Genomic DNA, 27,375 nt, shown 5'->3' with positions numbered 1-27,375 from the left:
ACGAGTTAAGGGGTATATTAGTGGCAAAAAATCACAACACCAGAAAAGTTTCTGTTCTAAGATGTCCCTTGACACCGCCAGATCCAAATTTTACATCTAGCTTTGTATATGATATCTATGGCTGCCTCGACTGAAGAAAGCGTTCTCTGAAGGGGAGGGGCTTGAGCGCATTTCTTTATTTGGGTATCACTACAACGAGGGGAAACGCACACACACTTCAAAGTATCTATTTTGTATCTTTTATCTACTATGCCTTCTATGACAAGGCTAACGTTTCTTTTATCACATAAAAAAAGAAATAGGAAATGAAAGGTCTCTCCGATTGAAATGCCGTCCCCCTAACGTCACTGTGTTTATACACACCCTTACCGCCCCTCCCTCCATGAACGTATCAAAAGCACTAAGTCTGCTTCACAGCTCGAGATTTCATCAGTAAGCACGGCGTGTCGCTTTACACTACTTCTCTGCGCTTCCAAGCTAAAGGCATTTAAGGTAATAAACGTTTTCATTTGCAGAAATGTGTTTTATTTAGGAAATTATTCTTCTCACCCCACCCAAGTAGACTGATGCAATAATAATCGCCTTTAAAAAGAAAAGTTGCGGCCTATTGTTTGCAGTGAAATTAAAATAATTAATAGAAGCATAGAAATCATTTTAAACATATAGTCTTTCTTCAGTTGTAGTTGCCGTAACGATTTACCACTTTTCTGCTTTTATCATTTTGAGCGGGCAATCGGCTGACGTCATAATTCGAAAACCATGGTAAAATCCATAAAGTTAAATGCGCGGGTTTTCTTAGATATGAAATGTATCTGTGTTTTGCGTCTTTAAACGCACAGTTCCGTTTCGAGGCTCTGGTTTAGTCCCATGTTTTCATTCATTGTTTTGGTACTACGTACGAGTAAGGCGTGGAATTACGGCGATGCCACATTCAAAGCCTTCCTCCAAGATCGTTTTTCCCTCTATAATTTCAGCAATTACAAACTAAATCGTAGTATTTTGTGGAACAGTAGTAGCCGCTTACAACCAGTCACACTAAATGTTTTGAAACTATCATAAAATATAACTGCATTTTTTTTCTTGTACCATAAACGTCAGACCCGTAGGAAATTACGACGCTATTTCTAACAGTGAAAGCAACACTAGCAACCAGAGTCGGTGGAATCCACGTAGCCTGGTACTATTTCTGTATGTCACAGACACCGTATAGTGGCTTGTTAAAAAGGGTGAGTAGATTTTTTTCCCTTATACGCCCTAACATTGTAGTTTAGTATTACTCTCGTTTTTAAGAACAATTTCCCGGCTTTAATAGGGACTCATCCTTCCGGTTAGGGTTGCCTTGTTGTAGAGTAGACTGCACGCGTGTGTTGCATCAGCCTATGTTTAGACACGATGTTCCCAAAATGAAGAACAAATGATCTGACAGTTTGATTAAAACACCTAAGAATTGATGTCTAATAATCGGTATTAACGATCGCCCCCCATTTAGAAAGATGTCGATATTAAGTTTGTTGGACTTCAGGTTGTTTATAGAGCAAACGGGTTATTAGTTGCAATAAGACAGTACACCCAAGTATACAAAGCGCGATCTTTCTCTCTCACTAACTATTTTACTTTGTATCCTGTATGATGTAAGTTTTTTAAAATTATACATGTTTGCAGAATAAGTCGTGTGTGATTGAATGATTCATTATGGCGGATTGCAATTGTATTTAGACAAGGTGTGTTTGTCCACACAGCAAAAATATGTCAGGCAACTCAGAAATTATTGGCCCGTTAAATGCAAGACTGGTTTGATGTTTGAAAGAATTTATGAAAAAACAAGAATATTGTTGTTTGGCAAGGAAGTAGAGGTAAGATTTGGATCCAAATAATATCCATTCCTCAGGTATTAAAGCCAGATCCTGACGAATTCACTTGATTTGTAGGCCCGACACAAACCCGGAATTTCATTTCATTTACGTTTAACAATACTGTATACACGTCTTTTATATGATAATATAGATGTTTGACCATCACTTTTGCTTGTACAACTGTTTAAATTCCTGCTCAGCGTCAAGGTGCCGGTCTTTTTGCTCTGGTATAAAAGCAAAGCGCCACCCACATTGACTATATACATTCTGCGAAGCCAACGCAAGTTTCTGTCGCATAGTATACAATCAATTTGAAGCTTTCCCGCACCTCACTCCGGTGCGTGTTTGTCTTTTCTGTTCTCATGTCTTAACTTTACATTAACTTTGTGCTCCTCCATATTGGGGATAATAGATGCAGACTCGCGGATTCACATCCATTCACATGCGACGACTTCTGTATTTTATCCAAAGTATTTATTTAATAACAAGTATTCCTTAGTTTAGTATATACACATGGTTTTAGTATACATTGTTTCAAACATATTTATTTAAAAGAAACGCCAGTGAGAGAGCCCACTCATCGTTTTAGTATACTTTTGTTTTTTCATCGAGAGAGAATCCCGAATTTCGGGTCGAGTCAGGCTTAGACTTAAGATCTCACCTCTAAAAGGATTTGTGTTTATACTTGTCAAATGTAAATAATGTTGTTCAAAGTGAAGAGGAAGTAGGCAGTTTTTGCAACAGGAAAAATGCACCACTATTTTTAAATGTGTTCGAAAATATATTTTTGATCAGGGTTAGGGTTAGGGCAAGTATTTTACTTGTTAAAATAAGGGTTGGGTGACATTTGGTTCTCTCCCCAATGTCTTTGATGACTCACACTGACATGACGAATGAATGATAATTTTACCTTACGGTTAATGGTTAGCGGGCAGTTAGGCAGGTGTAGTAGTAAGTAGTAGTAGAAGAGAATGAACAATGTTTTACAAATTCACTCAGACATGATGTCACAAATACGCATTCACTTTCAAACTACAGCTCAATAGTGGACTTCTATGATGTCACGTTTGTTGTTATGATCTGGACATCGCTGCTGCAAAAAAATCTTTGAACCTCTTTCAACTGATTTATACCGAAAAGAGTCTTTGAAAGTCCCGCTTCAATTATTTTAAGCAAGCAACAAAATGTGTAGGAATAGATTTTTGGGGAGGTTAGTTGATGGTGGCACTACTGTTTTGAAATAAAACCCAGGCCGTACACAAACAAAAGATAAAATGATAAGTGAATGTTACGTTAGTTTTCATAACAACGAGAATGATAAAGAAAATATGACATTGCTGAAACTAATTTTACATTTTCCTATTTTAATTTAGAAAATATGTAATGTCACACTGACGTTTTCACATTGAATACGTAAAAAAATGCGACAAGTTAAATGCCATGCATGCAATAAGATAAATGTAACCGACACAGGATCTGTGTTATTTTTCAAGGGAATGCAAGCAAAAATACTGAAAAATACTGAATACTTGTCATTTAAAAAATAATAAATAAAGATGCGACAATGTCAAAATAAATTGTGAAGGCAATAAAATTTAATAAATCCCAATATGGAGCAAAACTTATCTTTTTAAATCTAATTGCTTTTGTTGATCATTCAACATCTGTGTAGAATTTACTACCTTTAAATTGTGTAAACCACCATTAAAAACTTGATTAATTCAGTATGGTACACGATGTACAGTTCACTTGTATTTGACATGGAAGTATACTAATTTTGGTATTTATCTGGAACTGTTTGACTGACCTTCAGGAAAAATCTCACGTCTTGGATAGTGTTCAATCAGTGAATTAGATTAGATAACTTTATTCATCTCATATTTGGGAAATTTCACTGTCACAGTCACAAGAGTGTGTGAATAGTCACAGGAAAAGACATTTTATACATAAATAAGTTAATACATAAAAAAATGTAGACCCTCAGTAATCACATTTTTCTAATAGAGAATTTCTTGCAACCTGCTTTGATCCTGCTCTTTTCTTTCTGGGACATGGATGATGAGACAACAAAGACATTCCCATTTTTGTCACATTCCATCTCCAGGTGAGCTTTAGCAGCAACACTTGTGTCTAGCCAGGTGACTTATGAAGGGTCGCCCAGTTCGGGCTTACTGGACGAATGGTCAGCACGTACTAATGTTCAAAGGCGAGCGCCCCCTTAGGCAAACAAGTTGAGCCTTTATGATAAGCCATAGCTTCCCCTACATATACAAACATACTCTGTGACTCTAGGGGTCTCCTGATCTAGGCAATGTTTTTGTTCTAATCCAACTTCCAGGTTTATGCAAGGTCACATTGGCAATTTTCATTGGTTGTTTAGTCTTGCAGCTACTGGACATTGTGTTCTTTCTGTGCTTGGCTTTTAACCATTACTGTGGAAACAGAAAGGCCTCAATCATTCAATTGTAAATAAAACTGTTGACCCGTTCCCAATCTTTTCTTGAGCCAAGGCACAATGGAATTTTTTTAAGTACGAGAAAAATATGTGACCAAACTTGTGTAAAATAAAATTCTGTCACGACACGTCCGTTGTATGTCGGAACCCTCCTAAATCCAATGCTGTGCATCTGGCTTGTTGAAGCGCTGGTTTGCTACTAATTTAATCATCTATGTTGGTTGTGGTCAATAATAGGACAAGATCTGTAATATTTACAATGTGAGTTGATGGCAGAAGTGTGTTTTGGCTGTAATTAGGTTAAGTTGTTTTTGCTTTTGCAGCTAATCTTCTTAGAATCTATACCAGCTGTCACTACCTTGTGGAAAGGCGACATTTACGCAGAAGAAAGTTTGGCCTTCAGAATGCTTCTAAATTTTAGTATGAAGAAAATGGGGCTCGTCTGTCATAGTTCGCGGAGTAAAGCAAAAGGGCACATTCCTATAGCCGCACCTCGGTACAACCTGATTTAGACAGGGCTAATGGTTATTTAAAAAAGCACACAGAAAAGATTAGGTTGTCAAGTCAGGAAATACTCCATTTTGCCGTGTTGTGTGGGAATGTGGGAGCGTGACCATCGTGTTTATTATCATGGAAGCTCTTTGGTGTTTTATTTCATTGTTTGCAACGAACCATAGCGGGCAGGATATTGTCTTTGAAAGAAAGAGCTAGGACATCCTTTGATCATGCTCATTTACTGTCTTTAATATTTTATCTTAGAATTTGTCTTTTGTACAGAAATTTTTTGGTATGCTGCGGAAAAAGATGAGACCCAAATTTGTGGACCTTTTATTTTTTTGTAGTTGGAATATTGTTTGTCCATTGGGACTTTTGAATAAACACATATTTGTAAGTACATAGCTATAAGCACCAACACAGAACATTCAGAAAGCAACCATTTGAATAACTAACAGACTACCAAAGCTTGGGACCAAAATTTGACTAATTTTACATGCTTTTCATGTTACCTTTTAGGCTAAAATGAGTCCGTGTGTCTTCCTGACTGCGCAATACTACACTCGGTTTACGACAACTTTTACTGTTTTGAATAATCATTAACTTTTTTTGTCAGTGTAGCTCTTGAGTCAGTGTCCTTATAAGATGAATCAGTTTAATGCACGTGAGAAGTGTTTGCGGTTGATGAAACGCAACATAAAAAATATTTCAAACTGATATGAAGGGTTTTACGATTTGTAGATTGTGGAAAAAAATCTTGATCAGGTACTACTACTTGGTCCGATTTTTAACCGTCACTCAAAATTAGTCCTATTTTGGTGGTTTCTGGGGGATTTATTACATCACAATGAGGTCAACTGTAAAGCTAAGCACAGGCAACAAAGAAATGTACAAATATTCTGAGTACAAGTATTATATAATAGAAGTTTTTGTACAAACGACCAGTTACAAAATCAAACTAAATACTTTACATTTTTTTGAATGACTGACAGTTTAACTGTACAAAGTAATTTACAAGCGTAGAAGCCATTGTATAAAAATGACAAAGTTTAAAAAAAAAAAAACATGAAAACAATATTTTAAAAAATAAAATAAAAAAGATATAAGGATCTAGATTATTTTTTTAGGCGAGATTATCCAGCTCTCGAGATACGTGTTAATAAATGAACTATTAATAATTAATGAAAAAATCATTTTGTAAACAAGGCTATGTACGTCACCCAACATCATGGTTTGTCCTTGAATGAAAACTAGCTTAACATTAAGTCACCTTTCTTTTTGTGATGTAAATGAAAATTTATATTTTACGAATATCGGTTTGACTCTCCATAAGAACACCTTGAAAGATTGCATTAAGAAGTTGAAAATGTAGATTTTAAAGTCTCGAATTACATTCTGCTCCACACTTGGTCTACACAGCCGGAAAATTCCAGCGCGGTCGTTAGCACACGGTCTCATTGCACGTGTCAGTGGGCCGTGCCCTACGTCAGCACTGTTTGCCCATCAGGTCACTGGGGAGTGAAGCACCCTTATTTTCCGCAAACGGACATGGTATCTGTCATGGTCGCGTGTTGTTATGAATGTGTGGCAAGCGTGTTTCATTTGTTTTTATGCAGGCGTCCCTTTGTCATCCTTCAGATTGGTGTGGGACACTTAATTGTTGGGACAAATTTCAATCCAAGTATTTTTTTTAACAGGAAAATTGTGACATGGATTATTATAATAAAAAAAAAAAAAAAATAATCAGACATAGGCATTGTCGTCATCATTGACTTGACAAAAAGCCTAGTAGTCATCATACCCTCAGCTGCGTATGACGAAATTGTATAGTGCTTCTCCACTGGTCCGCCATCCCAGGCAAGACCCCTTAACTGACATATTCAGACTTGTTAGCACTCCGCCACGATGGAAACATCGCATCACCTCTTGTTGCCTCACCGATGCTAACAAGAATAAAATGTATCACTTACCTCTCACTGTCTTCTTACTTACCCTCCCTCAGTTCGCCTGTAGAAGGCAGATCCACGCCAAAAATTGTAGGCAATGGATCGGGCGTTTGTCAAAAAGATACTAGGAAGCGGGGCTCGGAGTGGTTGTTGTCGTAGCCCAACCGCAATGGCCGCCCGACATCCGCTCCCCTGCCTCCTTTCTCTTCGCCGTCTACGGCATACTTTGGGGGGGTTTGATATCCTCGGAGATCCTGTTTTCCGTGTGCCACTATAAAAGACGGAAGACAGGTCTTTCCCTCAACTCAGCTCCGATGGATCAAAATATATCTGAAAATAAAGCTTTCTCGGCCCCTGTGAGGGTGGATTTTTATCAGAATTGCAAGCCCCGTGCAACATGGCAAATTATTTTAAAAAGGTATCAGTCAATTATCAGTTCATACTACGTAGTGGTTGTTCATTTATCGCAGCCATATCTGGTCTGAATTAACTGCGATATTCGAGGGATTACTGTACACACCTGCAGTATACTATCCAGCTAGATCATGCAATCTCGTCGTTTTCAGAGGAGCGAAATCTTGTAATATAGATGTTGTTTTTAATCTATTTGTTTATTCTGAATATAAACTCAATGGCTGCCATTGACGGTAAAAGACGTTCAATCCAGTATGACTGGGGCGCTGACAGCGATGGAAATCGACATGAAAATCACAATCAAGAGAGCTCAATCAATTCATTACATTGCAATTACATTGCATTATTTCTTATGTAAATTCATATATTCCAGATGGTAAAACAAGTATATACAGTATGCTATATATAGATATTTTTATACTTCCAGTAATAAAAAAAAACTTTGCAGAACAAAAAGTGGACAAAAATTAAAACATTCAAAAGATTTATGCTGTTTATTAATGAGAAACAAACATTGAAAAGTAATATTTATACTTTTTTAAAAAATGAACTGATTTGCAAAAATGATGTTTTCACAATTATAATCCTCTTATGTAAATAAATGTAAATATTAGTTAGCTTTGTTCAAAAAAGTTTAGATGTGCTATTTTTCTCTCCATAATACAGAAAAATTGCAAAAAAAACGGAACAGCAATAGAGCTAGCTCACTGTTCATTTTCAGTCTACTTCTGTACCGGGCTTTCCACTCTGGACTGGGCAGATCCACAAATTCAATTGACTCAGATTCGACACTAAATTTGCAACCCGGAACACACCTAGTAGTCCTTTTTACCTTTTGAAAGGAGTAATGGGAGCTAGCAAATATATTTTAGTACTTTAGGCTTATTTATGTATTTATCTGCTGTCTCCCCTTGCTGTTACTTAGCTTCATCCAGCTGCTGTTTTCTTGTCCTGTGTTGATATTAGCTCGCAGATATGCAAGCCATGTGTTGCCCACACAGCCTGTGGTGTTCCCAGACCTTTCGTCCAATATTTCGACACATCTCTAACTACTGAAACAACAAAGCTCCTCTACAGATTTGTTTTTTGTTCTTTTAACAAATTCAATCTATACTTGCTTTATTTTTTTAAGAGCAAAATTCAATTGAGTTGTAGTATACCGCCAAGAGCTTTCGGCGTATCATGTGCTGACAAAGGTGGAGGTATGCATTCCGGGAAGTTGCGTAACTGTGCCGTACTCGGCTTTGTCATGTGGTGAGAATCAAATCTGGATCCTTTCCAAGTTCCAATTAGTTGCTGGTGAGAAGGTTTCTCTCAAAAGCCGGGCAAGGAGAGCTCTAACTTTCAATAAACCTGCGCTTTATTTGAGAAATACCCATTGAAATACAATCATCATACCCAAAAATGTATTCCCATTTTTTTTTTTATCTGCAAGGATAGCTTTGTGATGTTCTTTTAGAAGTTCATTAAGGCTGCAACTAACAATTATGTATAAATCTTGAACTAATTTTTGTATTTATCGATGAATTAGGTTGGGAAAAATTCATCCTCAATTTGGACTTTACATTGTAGCAAATTCAGTTTGAATTACTGCTTTGGTCCTTAACATGTCAAAAAAATGCAAATAAATAGGTAATTTTTTTCCTGAGTGAAAATAAATGTTTTCAAATCTATCTTGATTAAGCAAAGCCTTATTGCTTTGCTGTAAAGGAGGACGAGGGAAATTCATCAATTATACCAATTAGTAATCGGAATTTCAGCATCTCAACAACTAATTTTCCTACCAATAAAACTACTTATCTGACTTTTGATTACTTCTGAAAAGTTACTGTTAAAACCAACAACTTAAACCTAACCAATGTTTGTGCACCATAAAAAACGCTGTAAAAACGCTGAAAATAATTACCAGATTAATAACATTGCCTTCTACTCTTTTTAGATCAATAACCTGGGGATTGCTAATCACAGCTCTATATAAGTAACTTTGGTATTACACACGTGTCCTTTCTCTTAAATTAAAATATATATATATATATATTTGTTTTCCTCTCCGAAGAAGTGACCAAGGTAATCTGTGCGAAGCTAGTGAGTCTTAAGAGCATTTTTGGGACAGACGAAGCCGAGTTGAAGTTGCCACGGGAACGGCTTTCAGCTGGAATGGAAAGGATGCAATAATCTGTGCTGCCCACTGCCAAGCACAGAGAAACTTTGGCATTTCCTGAATAGTGAACTTTTTGTTTTCTTCTTGCCTCCTCCCAGGCTGCAAAATTCTGCGACCTGCCTTATCGCGTCCACCTACGCTGACGGACCAATCACCGACGGCCTCACCTTCGCCATCTGCGCCTAGTTTCTCCGCTTCTACGCCGTGTGTCAATCACACCCACCCGCTGCACTTGAAAGATCAAAACACATAGCGCCCACGCGTGTTCTCAACAAACATGGCCAACAAGCTGTCCCAGTTCGGCCAGAAACTTCTGCGTCGCCGCATCCTGGACTTCTCCAGCGAGGAGACGCGCTTCGCCCGCTGCCTGTCCACCTTGGATCTCATCGCCTTGGGAGTGGGATCCACGCTGGGTGCCGGCGTCTATGTGCTGGCCGGCGAGGTAGCCCGGGAGAAGGCCGGGCCCGCCATTGTCCTCTGCTTCCTCATAGCCGCGCTGTCCTCTATGTTGGCCGGCCTGTGCTACGCCGAGTTCGGAGCCCGTGTTCCCAAAACGGGCTCTGCGTATCTCTACAGCTACGTGACGGTGGGGGAGATCTGGGCCTTCATCACGGGGTGGAATCTCATCCTCTCATATGTGATAGGTAAGTCTTTTAGCCCTATCCATTGTGAATGCATATTGATTTAGAGAGATGCCCTCATTGTCTGAGTTAAGAGCAAAAGCTTGGCCGATTTTGTCGGTCTGTTTTGCGAGCCAAAATGTGAGTGACGAGACATGCTAATGCTTAGGGGAAGTAAAAGGTATGGTTTATACAATATATGGGATAAGAGAGACACAGACTTGCAACAACACGAATATGAAATGATAAAGTATGCAAGACGATGTGTATATGATAAGATAATTGAATTTTTGTGCCATTTTTTTATTATATCGGAAAAGGCATTTTTAAGGTCAGCGATAGAGAAATTGTTGGTTGATCTTTGTGATCAGCTGTAACCTATGTAGATCGACAGATAAGTCGACAGTTAAACGTATTTAATCTATTTGGGGTAAATCATCACTAAATTAACATAACCAAAAGTTTAAAAAACAAGTTTAAAAGTCATCATGAGAAGAATCGCATGATAAGAAAATAAAATTGAGATCCTTTTTGGGACAGATTGCCCAGCACTCATTTCCAGGGTGTTGAAATTTTAATTTGCATGGAAGATTTTCACTAATAGTGACTAGTTTGTAAAAGTACCCCCGGTGGTAATTGATTTCTTTGTTGCAGGTACTGCTAGTGTTGCACGTGCATGGAGTTCAAATTTTGACAACCTCGTGGAGCAGAAGATTTCAGTCTTCTTCAAAGCCTCCATGACAATGAAGGTGCCCGGAAAAGTGTTGGCCGAGTATCCTGACCTATTTGCCCTCATCCTGGTGCTCCTGCTCACCGGTGAGTCTTCTTTGTCTAAAGACAGTAAATTAGTATCTATGCCAGTGGTGTCAAACGTACTCCCTGCAATGCAATGCATTGTCACCTTGCAGTTTTGTGCATGTTGTTTTGTGCATATAAGCCATACCCATGATTTAGTCATACTTTTTTGTCGGACAAATGTGGCTTATATGCGAGTAAATAAGTAAGTACGTGTGTTTTTGACGGCTAAAAGCGATTCGACCATATGGAAGTCAACTGACTCGCCACTGGTCATTTTAGAGAAAGCATTATCTTTTTAAGTGCATCCTATAGTTATGAAAATAACCAGTAACGTATCTGGCGAAATATAAACTGGTCCGGCCCACGTGAGATTTAATTGCCACATTGTAGCCCAAAATGAGTTTGACAGCCCTTACTAGGTTGCACTTTCCAATTGTAGTTGTTTTGATGAACATTAGTTGTTCAGGGTCAATTTAGTGTTGGACTGACAATGTAATTACAAATAAAATGTGTGACTATCTTGGGGTGACAAACAAGTTAGACACCAAAGAGCAAAAATGAAAAAACAGTCAAAAAGCCACACCACACAGTGACCTTCCAAAACATACACAGACCCTGACCACACACACACACACACAAAACCATATTATTCACCATAACATTTTTTCCCCTTACAAAACAACACTGTGTTCATTTCAAGGAAATTGTCCACTCTTAACACGCACATCAAATGCAATTTAGCCAGAGGTATCAACCCTGAAGGTTGATGTGGCCAAGAGCTGAATTTATTTTGTCCGGGAGCCACATGGAGCTCGAGAGCCACGTGTTCAACACCCCTGCAGCATTACCTCGACCCCCCCGCACCATTACCTCAAACTTATAGAGGCCATATCTTGTTTTAACAGGCTGCATTATCTGTTGATTTTCTTTGCACAGATTAATTTATCACCCATGGCACTAGCAAAAGCCCCCTTAAATAAACATATTACATAACCTTTGATAGACGCAAAATCCAGGCACTTCTAACATTTTTAAACAAAAACGACATGAATCAAACTGCACTCTCAGAAGGCTTTTGAAGTTATTAGCTACATTTGTATTAAAATCAAATGAATTAATGGTGTTTAAGCAACGTATGAACGATCCCTCCTGCCTTCTTTTCCTCAGGATTGCTGGCGTTCGGCGTCAGCGAGTCAGCACTGGTCAACAAGATCTTCACCGGAATCAACCTGGTGGTCTTGGGCTTTGTCGTCATCTCTGGATTTGTGAAGGGAGACACGGCCAACTGGAATCTCACTCTGGACAACTACACCAGTTACCTGAACCACAGCAACAGTAGCAAGTCAGTAGTTGGAGCTTTTTGGTTGCGTGTCGTGTTGGAAGAGCAAAACTAACTTTGCTTTTTTTTGTCATACAGTGTTGAGGAAGAATTTGGCACTGGTGGTTTCGCCCCATTCGGCATCACCGGCGTCCTCTCTGGTGCTGCCACCTGCTTCTACGCTTTTGTGGGTTTCGATTGCATCGCCACTACAAGTACGTCTTGATATCCTCAAACTGTGGCAGGCAGTGTCTAATGAACGCCACTGCTGTTTATTGTGGCAACTTTGTATCTGGCTGTTCATAATGCACTCATAATATGGACCAAAGGCGAGTTTTTATATTGCTTGGAACATTTAGCAGGCATATATTTTGACAAAAGAGTACCACTGGTGTCGTATTTTCTGTTTTGCTGCTGACTGCCAGAGGGTGGTGCTGAAACATACCTTTCCGCATGCGCAGTCTGTTTCTAGACCAAAATGGTTACCATCGACCAGAGTGTGAAACGCAAACGAGCATTTTCTGAATGCGGGGGTTGCTAGAGCCTATTCCAGCTCACTGTGGGTCAGAGGCGGGGGACACCCTGAATGGGTTGTCCAGCCGATCGCAGGGCTCAAGGAGAAAGACCACCATGCACACACACATCCATACCTAAGGGCAATTTAGAGTAACCGACTAGCCTACCATGCATGTTTTTGGAATGTGGGAGGAAACCGGAGTACCAGGGGGAAACCCACGCAGGTCCGGGGAGAACCTGCAAACTCGACACTTGTGGATGTGACCTGGATTTAAAACCCAGCACACCAAAGCTGTGAGGCCAATGCGCTAACCACTCGTTCCACTGAGCCGACCCAAGCATTGTTAGTATATGACAATATTTGTTATATACTTAAAATACGAACATTTTCATAAAATGATAAAAATGTCATTAAAAATTCTGTGTATGTAGGTGTGTATTTGAGTTAACTGTAAATCTCTGTAACGTCACATTGTGGTTTGTGATGTTGAGTTCTTCTCAGTTTTAACCTTTTGTCTCTCGCAGGCGAGGAGGCAAAGAATCCAATGCGTTCCATCCCCATCGGCATTGTAGCCTCGCTGCTCATCTGCTTCTTTGCCTACTTTGGCGTATCCGCTGCACTAACCCTGATGATGCCCTACTACCAGCTGAACACACAAAGCCCTCTGCCCGAAGCCTTCACACACGTGGGCTGGGCGCCGGCCCGTTACATTGTGGCTGTGGGCTCGCTTTGTGCTCTGTCCACAAGGTGAGGAAGGTGATTGCTTAAGCTCAGTTGGCATAAAATGCGAATGGTGCCAACCTGTTTGTGTTTGGCCTTCTCTCAGCCTGCTAGGGTCCATGTTTCCTATGCCCCGGGTCATCTTCGCCATGGCCGAGGATGGGCTATTGTTCCGTTCGTTGTCCAAGATGAATCCTCGCACCAAGACGCCTCTCCTGGCCACCATTGTTTCTGGCATTGTTGCAGGTAAACCACCTCATTAAACATGAATCTTTTTTTCCTTTTTTAGCTTGTTTGATGGTTAGGGTTAGTAACTTATAAAATGGTGAATCACAATCCTTTTTAAATATTAGTCCTTTTGTAATTGTTTATATTTTGGATTTTACTCAAGTAATGGGGTGAGTATGAGGAATAGGATACATTGACATGATTAAATATATATATGCTCCTGAACTATCAGTCGAGTTACAAAGTATAGCCACAAAATTATTTAACCGAGACAGTAAAAGATAGAACGACTACAGGGTGGTAAAAATGAATTGTTGTGGATCGTTACAGCGATAGATTAAGCACATTTGAACTAAAATTGAACACAATGCAAAACATTAATATTGTCATCAATTAGATATGACCTTCTATGAAAAAGATAAGTTTTGTCCCACCTCTAACATTTCTCCGTGACAAAATGATCAACACAGCAAAATTTCCTTGTATTATAACTGTATGCAAAATAGAACGTATACAATGTTAAGTGTGACCATAATATCGTATTAGATTAGATCACAGGCTTTCTATATTGCACATGCCCAAAATATCATATCATCATATCTAATAGCTTTGGGACAATATATTCATATGATGACCTAATACTTGTATCCAAATAGCTTATTGATATCCTCCCGCCAAGAATCTTTTTTAAAAGTTTCAATTTTCCACAACAAATATGCATGATAACTAACTCATTGGCTGCCATTGACTGCACAATACATCCAATCTATTTGAAGTTGCTGGGTGGGTTTGCATCGAACAAACAAAATTGTTCATTCACTCCCATCTTCTTAGTTCAAAAGAATTGGGCGTCGTCTTGCGATTAAAGCTAATCCGATTCACCGAAGTTTGGAAATAGATACCATATTTACTCGCATATAAGCCGCCCGCGCGAATAAACCGCACCCTTAAAATTGTTGAATTTTACAATTTCTAGCGTTTCTTCTTTTCTCTATTTTGACATCAATTACCGTATCGCCCGCATTGTCTTGCGTCTTTGTCATGGTGCCATGCATCATGCCGTAACATACTAATGGCGGCGGCACGTTACAGGTTTGTGCATCTCTGTTTTTATCCACATTTTAGCCGTACCCTCGATTCAGTCATAATTTCTTTGTCCGTCAAAAGCGGCTTATATGCAAATAAATACGGTAGTTTTTCTGTTAAGTTATATAATAGATTCATTTCCTAACTAATTTGTTGATAATTGTTGTATCACCATATCTATATTGTATCATGAAGTATATAGAAATGTGTGATTTACAGGCTTACACTTAACTAATCAAACGGGAAAGAATACGATATGGCAGAGCTGTCATTTAAAAAAAAACTACCTCACTCCTCAGCTCTGATGGCTTTCCTGTTTGACCTCGGAGCCCTGGTCGACCTCATGTCCATCGGAACCCTCTTGGCATATTCGCTGGTAGCCATCTGTGTCCTCATTCTCAGGTAAATAAAAATGCAAAAACTATGAAAATTCTTCTCAGTACCCCTACTATATATAAATTCTTTCTTCATATGAAGGTACCAGCCCAGTACGCTGCCCTCGTCCAGCCAGACGGAGAAGCTGGTGGAACTGGTGGAAGGCGAGAAGGTGGCCGTGAACTGCGGGGACAGCGGCGACGAGTACGCCGAGAGCGAGGAGAGGCCCCTCAAGGAGGCGTTCACCTTCAAGCTGCTTTTGTGCCCCAGCTCAAAAACACCAACCGATACCTCAGGAACGATTGTTTACGTGACCACCGCCGTCATCTGTAAGTACATTACAACGCAGTACAGTGGTACTTCAAGATACGAGCTTGATTAGTTCCGGGACTGAGCTCGTATGTCGATATTTTTGTAACTGGAACGAACGTTTCCCATTGAAAACTAAAAACAAATTATTTTGTTCGCCATCTATTAACAAAGTAACACAACTAGTGGTTTGATATTACTAAAATGCAGCGGCGGTCCGTGAATTTTTTTTGCACTGGTGAATCGTAATACAACATGAACCAGTTTAAATGAATTTGGATTATGATGCAGACACACTCAAAAATAAGTTTAATCCACCCTCACTTTCACCCTCCATGGGCTGTTTGCTTTTGTATTCCCTTCAAAATATTCCAAAATTATGCACACAAATGTCCTCACAATAGGATAATGCACGACCACTTGCCAACGAGAAGTAGTCTTGTATTAGCGATCGCTCCCCCAACGGGAGCTTAATAGGCCAAAGGGGAAAAAAACCCTGAAAAAATGCAACACTCCGCCCAGTGCTTGCAGAGACATTATTTTGAGGAAGTTGCGAGGGGAGAGCCAGTGCCCCTGATGTTCTTAAAAGCAGCCAACGAGAAGTAATATGTACTACTCGTATTAGCAATCGCTCCGCCATTCGTGCTGAGTCACTGAAAAAAAACACTGAAAAAAATGCAGCGCTCCGCCCAGTGCTCGTAGATAGATATGTTATACATGAAAGAGATGCTGCAAAAAAAGACAGTGCGCTAAAATCATAAACATCCTCCCATGTCTTGTCCACCTAGCTTTCTTGTATCTCGAAATTGTTCTGGTATCTAGAGATAAATGTTTGCTCGAAATTTTATACTCGTATCATGAAATGCTCGTATGTCGGGATGCTTGGATGTCGATGTACCACTGTACACGGGAATCACCATTTATAAGCTTGACCATGCTTTCCTGTTTGCGTGCAGCTGTCCTCATCACCATTCTGTGTATCATCCTGGCTAACTTACTGCCGGAGCTGCTGGCCGGCCACGCACCCACGGTCGCGTCTTGTGTTATTTTGGCTCTTCTGTGCACCGCCTGCCTTATCGTCATCTGGAGGCAGCCTGAGAGCAGAGAAGCTCTGACCTTCAAGGTAAAGATGAAATCTAATGTCTATCCTAATCACTGCTGCTCTCCTCTCAAAACACTGCTCCCCCCTTTTATTTTGTATTCCACTTCATTAAGCAACAGCGACATTCTGTCACCGCAACAAAAAAAGGGACATAACTCGTGTCCGGGCTGACATTGTGTATGCGGGTCTTTTTCCAAAACACTTATTTTTTTTCTACACCGGGAAACCTTTCTCCAAACAACAAAAAATTTACCGTATTTTGTTTTTGTTTATAAATCGCACCAGGCAAAGAATGCTCAATGTGGACATGACATTGGGCCTCAGAATAATTGAATAATAATGGTAAAAGTGCTACCATTTCTTTTTTTTTTAGGTTCCTCTTCTTCCTTGGTTGCCGCTGTTTAGTGTCTTTGTCAACATCTACCTCATGATGCAGCTGGATCAGGGCACGTGGTATCGCTTCACTGTCTGGATGGTCATAGGTATGCTTTTTAGATAGGGAATGGAGAAATATTGGGGTTTTTTTTAGGCTTCTCAAAACTTAACAGCAGTTGACTTGAAATCTACCGTAATTGTCGGACCTTAAGTCCCACCTGAGTATAAGCAAAGAATGCACAATGAAGAGGAAAAATAATGAAGTTTTATTTTGGTGGGCATTTTATTTAATATACCGCACATCAACAACAAACATTAAAGTCAGGGTGGGTAATGCGGCAAAAAATATTATTTTTTCTTATTATATTATTATTATTTATAAAAAATTTATACATTTTTTTAATTTATTTGATTGTTTAGACTAATTTACACATGGAACATTTTTCTCATAAAAAGTTATTGCCACTCTCAGAGAATACCCTTTTCATATTTTCTTTTCTTTTTAGTTGTGACATTGTCAGTTGAAAGTTTCAAGAAAAGTATTTAGATGTGTAGGAAGTACAAATGCATTTGTGTGAAAGTCAGTTTTTTCTTCACCTTGCGTATGCTTCCATTCTCTGCCTTTAGGTTTTGCCATCTACTTCTTCTACGGCCTGAGGAACAGCAGCGCCAACCGCTCTTCCCCACGTAAATATGAGCCGGCTCTGCAGTCCAAGAGGCCCATTTACAAAGGTGCTCCCGACGACAGCGATGTGGAGGGCGCCGGCAACCCCTGATAGCTGTTGACTTGCTCCTGGAGGGAGGATGGGGTCGCCGACTTTGGACATTCACTAGCAAGGGAGGAGAGGCCATTTTACCTCTTAACACAAACGATCTCTCCATTTTTTTTGTAGTCCGTGCGTGTAGTTAGCCAACTAGCCTTGTTTGACCATCACACGACATCCCCCTCTTCCCTCTTGAGAAAGTGACAAGAGCTCATGACGCCGCGTGGGGAAGCTTTGGTTTCCCTTACGCTTCACTTGATTGATTGCACCAGCCTGTTGCTTTGTGTCTGCTGTGTATGCGTGTGTTTTGGTTTTGGAGACAGGGTAAATGCCGGAGAGAAACTAGTTTCATGCCGTGAGGTCAATAACGGCACACTTATCCAACGGTTTTTCTTAGCGTTTGAGCAAATGAGTTTTGGTTAACAAAGCTATTCCCTCCCGGACAATGGTGGTCACGGGCCATCAAATGAGATTGTTACAGTCAAACTTTAAATTTTGCTGTCACATCAGCTGGTTGGTTCTCACCCACAAATTAAACAAACTACTCATTGATAGTCAGTGTACAGTAATCCCTCAAAAAGAATGGCTTCACTACATCACAGATTTTTTTTCTTGGATTTTTTTTTAAATGTCATAAAAATTAAATCCATAGGACTCAGCACTAAAGTAAAAAATATATCTTTTTTTTCTTCTTTCAAATAGGGGTAATCCTACTTTGCCGTTTTTCGTTTAGGTCTACATTAACCGCGATAATCGAGGGATTACTTTACATCTAAATTTGTAGTTCTAGGGTAGGGGGTGTGCAAACTATTCCACAATGGGGCACATTTGGTGCAGGTTTTTGTTACAACTGATCCAGCACAAACCTGTGAACCAATGAGGTTTCTTCAGAATCCAGCAGCACCTGCTGGCAATAAACTAATGACACCTTTAAGACAACAGAAATTATATATTTTTCTTCTGTTGGAATGAAAACCTGCACCTACTGTGGCCTGTTGGGATTGGTTTGGACATCCGTATTCTACAGTTGGTTGAATTCTCCTCGAGCCTCCTCACGCCAGTCTCATTTTAAAAACATTTCAAGTCATGTCAAATGCTACTCGTCTGTGTTTGAACCTCTTAAACGGACATACTTTTGCCTGCCCCAATGTCACATTGTTGCAACAACAACAGGGTTTCGAATGATAAAGCAGAGCTCACTGCGAGCAAAACCGTACTTGAAAAGCCGAAGTTCAGTCAATAGACTCGGGAGATTCCGCTGCTGTTAGATTCTTATCAATAAAACGCAGATTTCGTCCTGACGAAATGAAGTCGGTGCAGATGTGAGAATGCCAGTTGTAAAGTTAGCGCATCAAAACGTGGCGGGAGATTATCCCGCGTCTTCCACGTTTGGTTTCGTTTGAAACTTGGCAGCTTTGTCAAGATGTAGACTTTGTTCTCTGCAGTAGAGCTGTTTTTTTTCTTCATTTGATTGTGTGCATTAATCAACTTGTTTGGAAATGTAGCTAGTTGGAAGGGGTGAGTTTTTTTGTCCTGTAGGGATGCCCGCAATATATCACCGGATGTGTAGATGAAAATCCAGGAAATTTGATTATTAAAAGGTAATTTTGCAGGGCATTTAGGATTGCTACCAGAGAAACATGACAAAGTGACAAAAGCAGATAATGTGAACGATGAAATTATGATCATTCGGCATAAAGGGAAAATTTATATATAAAGGTGTTTTTTTTGGGTGTAACGTGAAAACATCTTGGAAAAAAAACCTTGTACTTGAATTCACGGCAATTGATTTTACAAGGTTCATCTCAAAATCCTGTTATATACTAAAATTGCAGCTTTTTGCTTTTATCACATTGAAATGTTTCTTGTAACATTACTATTTGTATTCTCGAGTGCGCTAGTTTTACAACCTAACTTATTCTTTTAAAACTTGACATTTTTCTCACGCATTATTTTTCTGATAATTACTGTATTCTGGCCAAATTTCAGAATCAAATGTTTCTGGTGATATTTTCAGCTCTTCTAGTAAACTTCAGTTGCTATAACACTACTTTTGGCAAATGTTTTTTTTTTTGTAATTGAAGCTTTTAATATGATTGTCACAACATGTCTTGTTTTTATAGGCTTTCAAAATTCAATTTAATTGAATTGTGCCCTGACATTAAAACACATCCTCTTTGCTGATTCAGTCATGTGTTTAGTATGTATATATTTTACAAAGTTTTTTGTTGTTTTATGGAATCGAGGTAAATCGTCCTTTCTGACCAAAATGAACTACTTCTCACCTTAAAGTAAGCACGACCTCTACGAGTTGGTCTATCGTATCATTTGAAAACAAAAATGTCCCTCTGCGTATAACTTATGTGCTATACTGTATATTGTACAGTACCTGTGTACAAGTGTATTTGTAAAATGTTGTAAATTAGACCACCCCGAAATCTGTTAGTATACTCAATGCCGCTGGAATTGAGGTTGAGGGATTCTTTTTCTCTCCAATGAATCTTGGCAGCAGTACCTCAAAAGATTCCTTATGGAAAAGGTCTAAGGCTGATCCAAAATTTTGGGGCGAGAGGAAAAATATCAAAATTGTGAATAAGGCAAATGAGTCCACTTATCATGTTTCTACATCCAGCCCTTGTGCCTTTATATTACAAACATCTCTTTATTGCTTTGATATCAATACAGTTGGTCTATTTTTTCCTTGTTTGTTTCATAAACTGTACATATAGCTGTTATGTATAAACTGGGCTGTATGTTTTTTAAAAATAAAATCAAAATATAAACCTTTTAAAATGTCTATTAACAGTTTATTATGAACAAAAGTGCTAGAGATTGACATTTGCGCCAAACCAGTAACTGAAATCAATTTTCTGTGCAAAAACGAGGTAAGATTTGCACTTTGTGTACATTGTTCCCACTGTATTACTGTGTAAAGATTTAGAAAACTTGTTTTTTGAAGAAATCTCTGGACACAATTCTCTGTGTGGCTCCAGTTTTTTTTAACTAGGTCTACAATGTCTTGTGTCTTGTCTTGCTACTACAACCAAGAAATTTCCCAAATACGGGATGAAATAAAGTTCTAATCTAATCTAGTATTTACTCCAAACGTGTAATTACGCATTCCTGGACTAAAACATTATTGGAGCTGCTCAGCAATAATTACTTCTAAGGCATTTAGATATTTCCACTTGTTTATTTAGTATTGATGACTGCTTATTAATCAAAGAATCCTCACAACACAAAGTCAGCATTGATATGAATCAGGTTACATTTTTGTTATCAAGTTTTCATATAAAAGGTCTACACACCTTTTTTTATGTAATTTTTATTGTTGAATCCATTTTTAAGAAGGGGGGGGGGGGGGTTAAATGGGTGTCAAGTCAACATGCGCCACTATTCTAATTGACCGTCAATAAAGTTCAGTATAGTTGGAATAGGTTTCTCAAGGGTGTGTACACTTTGCATATACATGTGCATGTGTGTGTGTGTGTGTGTGTGTGGGGGGGGGGGGTCGCAAGCTTCTAACCTCAAAAAGGTACACAAAAGAGAATCATGTCGGTAAATTGATTTTAGTGAATTATGTATGATTGTCTTTATCAATCAAGGAGTATTTGGGCCACATGAAAAATAGGCAAATTTGTATTTTATATTATATTTTACTTATATATATTATTATTTGAATTATTGTCATTTTTGCCCCCTCTGAAATGTATTTTTTCCCATGGTAATTTCACAACTAAAATGATTACCTACCTTTTTTCCGAAGAGATTATGTTAATTATATCACCTCTTCAAAGATATATTTATTGTTATGAATTAAACACTCTTATTGTAACAAGATGGTGGGTTTTTGTTCATATACAGCTTCCATAATTCAGATTTATTTCTGAAATAATTTCTTAAGACTGTTTATTGTCTAGTAAGATTACAACTTTTGATATCACTAGTACTTTATTAATAGTTTTAACGTTTTTCTGACAATGTTTTTATTTAATCCAACAGAAAAGATAAATTACTTTTCAAATGTGTATCCGTTTCCTAGTAATATAACAGCTTTTCATGTCATTAACATTATTCTGTTAAAAGAAATATTCTTCTAAAAACGTTTTTTTTCTTCTCGTATCATATTTTTGTAGTGACATCGCAATTTTGTTAAACATGTTTTTTTTCCATAATTGTTTTATGACGCCAATGTTTTTCTAATAATTTTTATTTTATTCATATAAAAGATTGCATAAGCCAATGAGTGATGTGTGGCCCCAATACTCCTTGGTCCTATTTACTGTTGTTGGCTTCTGCATAGACTGATATTGCGGTCTATTATCGTATTTTCTCACATATAAGACCTCCCACATATAAGTCGTCCTCTTAAAACTGCCTTAAAATCATTGAATTTTACAACTTCTTGCATATAAGACGCCCCCTAATTCATAATTTTCACCTCCATATTTATGGTTTTAATACGGAGTACAAATGTGAGACTTTGAAGGGAAAATCTTAAGAAAAATTATCGCACATGGTAGTTTTGAATTACAGTATAAATCAAAAGGATCGTCTGTTGGATTGCACATTCCGAAATGCTGTTGTCTGTATGTGGACAAATTCAAAAAGCAAGTCATTATCAGAGGAGGGACATGGAAAAGCAATGTATTCATTCACATGGATTTTCAGAAAAATTATATAGGCACAAAAAACAAATATGGTTACATACAGAAAAACAGATTTATACTAATTCATCCAGTAATGGTTTTTTTTTCTACAGCAAAACTGAAAATAACCAACAAATAGTAAATGTTAATTTGCCCACATCTACTAGTGAAAAAGAGTAAAGCAACATTTTAAAGTATGTGCGCAAATAAGCCATACCTTTGATTCAGTCATCATTTTTTTGTTACAAATATGGCTTATATGCGAAAAATACGGTATATATGCATTCTACACGTATTTATGTGTGTTCAAATATCAGCAGAAGTAAGGAGAGACTGTTCGGTTTATTTTTTCTTTTTTAATGTGTAACCACAAGTGTCAATAGTCATCACAAACTGTGTGTGTACGGGTGTTAGTGTAATGTCAAAGAAGCAGCAAAGCTAACATGTTGAAACGACACCAAGAGCTTCTTGTGCTTTTAATTGAAAGACCAAAAAGTGTATTTTTCACCGATATAGTCAAGGCGTGACGAGTAAAGCGTATAACGCAAACATGGAAAGGGTTGAAGGTGGGTGTAGTTGGAGAAGAAGAGCAGAGAGCTCTTCTTCCAAAGACGGAGTCCGAATGAAAGGAGCTCAGCAGAGGCACTGGCGTCCCGCTTTGGTCACCTCCTCCGACGAGTGCACCGTGTTGGGGACCAGTCCGCTCTTGACGCCCTCCCAGCCATCTTGGATCTTGATGTCACCGCCACGCACCAGCTCGAAGATTTGCCTCGTCAGGTCCATGAACGCCTTCCGGACAACAACATACGTGAAATTGAATCTCTGAAGACTAAATCAAGCCAAATCATTTTTTTTTTAAAGTACAGATATGGTTCTGCTTTTACATTTGCAGTCCATTATTGCACTCAAGCCTTTTCCCCATTTGTTAGTGCAACAACGGGCCAATTCCAGTTCATTCCTGGAAACCAGTCTTCACTTTCTGGATAAACATCCTATGAAGTACAGTAATTCCTTGACATACGAGTACCCCAACATACGAGGAATTTGAGATACGGGTAAAAATCTGAGCACATGTTTACCTTGAGATGGAAGACAAATTTTGAGATACGAGCGTACAAGACAGCCAGGTGGCCGAGACGCAAGAGAATGCTTAGGATTTCAGCGCACTCCCTTTTTCGCCGCATCTTCCTTGTGTAAAGATATCTACGAGCACTAGGCGGAGCGTGCAGAATTAAGGGAAACACAATGGGTCCAAAGCAAGCCGGTGCAATGACGGGTAGTGCGAAGAAAAGGCGTATGATGACAATTGATATTAAGCATGGAATAATGGAAAAACATGAGCAGTATACGCAGTAAATCTAAATTTTGTTATGTTACAAGTTCAGTTCATCAGTCAAGTCTTTCTCTCGCTCACTCTTTCTCTCTCTCTCTCCCATCCGCGAACTTCACGTTGTACTGAATAGTGTCTCATTATCTCAATTAAACATCATAAACACTAGTTATTTGTTACCGTTAGTAGATGGTGAATTACAACCAATAAAAATGTTTGTCCATTCTAATAGCCTGTTTTTGGGTGTTTTTCAGAGGCTGGGAACTAATTAATTTGTATTTAGTTCATTTCTATGGGAAATGTTGATTTGAGATACGAGTAAATCGACATACAAGCTCGTTCCTTGAAGGCATTAAGCTCATATCTCAAGGTAGGACTGTAATTGATTTTTTTAATGAAATGTGGCTTGATTTGATATACATTATGGAAACTATTATTGGGAGAACTTACTGAGCTAGGAGAATGCTTGAAAATACTACTTGTTGGGGTCAATGCTCACATCAAAATACACATTGAAGTATGAAGTAATAATGTGCAAACTCTAATTTTTAATACCTTCTCTTCTACTAAAGAAAGAAAGCCGAACAAACCGTTTCCACATTGATGGCGTCTCGCGCCGACGTCTCCACGTAGTTCATCCCGAAGGCCACCGCCAGCTTCTCGGCTTCCTGGCGGCTCACCTGCCGTTGGGCCTCCAGGTCACACTTGTGGCCCACCAACAGGAAAACGATGCTGTGCGGCTGGACATGACTCTGCGCTTCCTCCAGCCAGCTGTGCAAGTTCTGGAACGAGCGACGGTTGGTGATGTCGAAGAGCAAGAGTCCGCCCACTGAGTTGCGGTAGTAAGCTCTAGTAATGGACCTGTGGAGATTGGAAATAATTAAGACGACATATCAAAATCAATGTAATAGATGGAAATAGTTTAATGCAGGGGTCTCATAAATATTTGGGTTCTAGGGCCTCATTCACAGAAATTAGATTCCATATGCTTTTGCTTTGTTGTTCTGTGGCCTTTGCGACTGTATTGTCCAACTTGTAACTATGTGTAGCTATGCCTTTCCTGTATCTGCATTCTCACCCACATGCTACTGTCACAATGATATTTCCCGAATTCGGGATGAATATTTATCCAATCCAATCCAATATAATCTATAGGGAGTCCTGGGTTACGATGTCCTCGATTGACGCTTAGCTACTGCATAGTAGTTTATGTTTGTGTTTATGTTGTGCATCAGGCAGGAGAATGTTTACCTTTTACGCCCTCCGTTTGCCATGTTATAACCCAAAATGTGGGTGTTCAAAGTTAAGAAAAGAATATCAATTACGATTGGAAAGAAAGTTTAACGTCATAAAAACGTTGGAGAAAAGGAGTCCAGAATTTAATCGTCCCACAAAAACATGTCGCGTGTCGCCTAATGCCGTTTTGTGGTCACACAGACTTTATGTCGGCAACCGTCAAAGTCAATCAACTTCTGGTTCACGTCCTCTAAAGCTTCGGTTGGACTACAGCAGTCATTTCCATGCTTTAAATTGCAAATAATCCCTTTTAAACCCTGAGCATCTCAGCAATAAGCAAATTATCTTATTTTCAATGCCAACTTTAAGCCAACGTATGCGTAAATTTGGGTTAGGTCACTAGTGGAGGGGCAAAACTCAATCGTAACTGGAGGACTCCCTGTATATTTTTGGGCAAAATAGCATTAATTGTCAATACAATTACTGTATTAACAAACACAAATGTCAAATTGTCTAAAAGTGAGCACAAAGGGACTTATAACTGAGCCTTGTGGGACTCCCATTAATTCATAGACACAACAAAGCAAACAAAAAATGATTTAATTTTGTAAAATTGGTACAAGAATTAAAAATATTCCAGTAATTAACGTCACCTAAACCTCTCCTGGCCCGCAGTGTCCCAAATTTGAAGCTTGATCCTCTTGCCCGGTTCAATCTCCAACAGGCGCGAGAAGAAGTCCACACCCACGGTGGGGTCCGATACGTGGGCGAAGTGGCCCTCAGTGAACCTGCGGATCAAACACGACTTGCCCACCGTTGAGTCGCCAATCACTATCAGACGAAATTGGTACAGCCAGATTGTGTCCATGTCAGGTCTGCAGGAGACATTATTCGTTATTTACCTGGTTATTCTCATTTATTAAGCTACTATTTTGTTATATATCATTAACTACTAAGGTGAAACAAGTATAGTGTATATTAAATGATGTACCCATGGTAAATACTATGGAATTTTGTTTGTAAAAATATTTAATTCTAAATGAAATATTGTAACTGAAACATCACAGGGATTTACTCTTTATATTATAATGAATGATTTGGAATAACATACTTTTTTTTAACCAATATTCTTCAAGTTAGGCGGATGAGTAGTTAGCACGTAGGCCTCACAGTGGGAATCCTGGGTTCAAATCCAGGTCGGTCCACCTGTGTGGAGTTTGCATGTTCTCCCTGGGCCTGTGTGGCTTTTCTCCAGGAACTCTGGTTTCCTCCCACATTTCAAAGACACCCATGGTATGCGGATTGGACACTCTAAATTGCCCTTAGTTTTGCTTGTGAGTCTGAATGGTTGTCCATCTACTTATGCTCTGTGATCGGCTGGCCACTAATACAGGGTGACCCAAAGCCAGCTGGCATAGGCTTCAGCACCCCCAACCACCCTAATGAGTATAAAGCGGTTCAGAACATGAAAATGAAAAGAAATGAAACTTTTCAAGTTCAACCCAGCGTGAGTTCAATTTGAATGTTTTTACTTTGGTCCAATTTCCCGGGGAACGAGTGGTTAGCACGTCAGCCTCGCAGTTCTGCGGTCGTGGGTTTGATTCCAGGTCGGTCCACCTGTGAGACGTTTGAATGCGAGCTTTCTTCCCACACCCCATGCAAACATTCAGGGAAGCCTGGTTGAAAAACTCTAAATCACCTAGCTATGAGTGTGAGTGTGATTGGTTGTCAGTCTTCTTGTGCCCTGCGATTGGTCGGCCATGATTTAGAGTATCCCCCGCCTGGTAGCCGTAGTAAGCTGGGATAGGCTTCAGCACCCCCCCCCCCCCCCCATGACTCTTATGAGGATAAGCGGTTCAAAAAAATGATTACATGAATATTGGCCCACGTCCTATGAGCTTTGGGCCCTTCTAAGCTATCGAGCCTCAGATTCTGCACCCCTCACGCAGGCCTCAACAACCCTGTTAGCATCCTGCTACGGCACTGAAATATATCATCATCAATATAGGGTACAACACTAGATGCTGACTCACCTTGAAACTGAAGCTCAATATTTGTAAGAAACGAGCCCCATGTCCAAAGCGATGCCTTGAAAAACAAGGTGTGAAGAGCAATAGCACTATTGTTGCTGTTGTTTATCAGCCCCACGTCGCTTTGAAAGGAAGCTGAACTAATGGAGGCTTAAGTGCAAAGATGCTTCAGCGGGTAGTGAATATGTGGGGGTTATTTGTGCTGAAACGGCAGCAAGGACGACAAACACGACGGCATCACAAAACGCATCCGCTCGCCCCTCATCAGCACCGCTTGTATTTGCATTTACCGTAAATACACTCACAAGCGCGCAACATAGATCTGGGCGAGCGTGATGCCTTTGTGGTCGTCGGAGGTTTGGCACGCAAGGCGTTAGGGGGTTTAAAAATGACCTCACATTTTTATGACATTTATAGAAGGACATTGTCTTTTGATCATTCAAATTTTGTGGATAAGAAAATAAAGAGCTCATCTAAGATTCAATCATGTGGGTTTAATTAACGAGAATGACGCCTTTCAAGCGTAGTGGTCACTGCATTGTAACGGTATTTTATTTGCTGCCTTTTCTGTAAGAGTAGTCAAAATTTCTACGC

At 39.3% G+C, this 27,375-nt stretch overlaps 2 protein-coding genes across 3 annotated transcripts; one reads left to right on the top strand and one right to left on the bottom strand.

Annotated features, from left to right (window-relative positions):
- The first annotated feature begins 340 nt into the window (after positions 1 to 340).
- On the top strand, positions 341 to 19,724 carry slc7a3a (solute carrier family 7 member 3a). 2 transcript variants are annotated; one of them, XM_077741362.1, is made up of 12 exons: positions 341 to 492; positions 9,423 to 9,968; positions 10,599 to 10,760; positions 11,910 to 12,084; positions 12,160 to 12,275; positions 13,102 to 13,324; positions 13,404 to 13,543; positions 14,911 to 15,013; positions 15,089 to 15,315; positions 16,252 to 16,418; positions 16,771 to 16,879; positions 17,400 to 19,724. In XM_077741362.1, exons 2-12 carry the CDS (start codon positions 9,602 to 9,604, stop codon positions 17,546 to 17,548), a joined length of 1,938 nt encoding a protein of 645 aa, XP_077597488.1. In that variant the 5' UTR covers positions 341 to 492; positions 9,423 to 9,601; the 3' UTR covers positions 17,549 to 19,724. The 2 variants fall into 2 exon arrangements, with proteins under 2 accessions (XP_077597488.1, XP_077597489.1); XM_077741363.1 differs by lacking the exon at positions 341 to 492 and adding an exon at positions 1,081 to 1,226.
- A 2,430-nt stretch (positions 19,725 to 22,154) lies between these two features.
- Positions 22,155 to 27,084, bottom strand: LOC144213106 (ras-related protein Rab-39B-like). The gene is made up of 4 exons (XM_077741364.1): positions 26,785 to 27,084; positions 25,405 to 25,626; positions 24,106 to 24,376; positions 22,155 to 22,974 (listed from the first exon to the last, which is right to left on the bottom strand). Exons 2-4 carry the CDS (start codon positions 25,617 to 25,619, stop codon positions 22,819 to 22,821), a joined length of 642 nt encoding a protein of 213 aa, XP_077597490.1. The 5' UTR covers positions 25,620 to 25,626; positions 26,785 to 27,084; the 3' UTR covers positions 22,155 to 22,818.
- Positions 27,085 to 27,375: the final 291 nt, after the last annotated feature.

Source organism: Stigmatopora nigra, chromosome 19 (genome assembly GCF_051989575.1).
Source record: "Stigmatopora nigra isolate UIUO_SnigA chromosome 19, RoL_Snig_1.1, whole genome shotgun sequence".
NCBI classification, from domain to species: Eukaryota; Metazoa; Chordata; class Actinopteri; order Syngnathiformes; family Syngnathidae; genus Stigmatopora; species Stigmatopora nigra.
The sequence above is the reverse complement of the archived record's forward strand: the minus strand, read 5'-3'. Positions and strand labels throughout refer to the sequence as shown.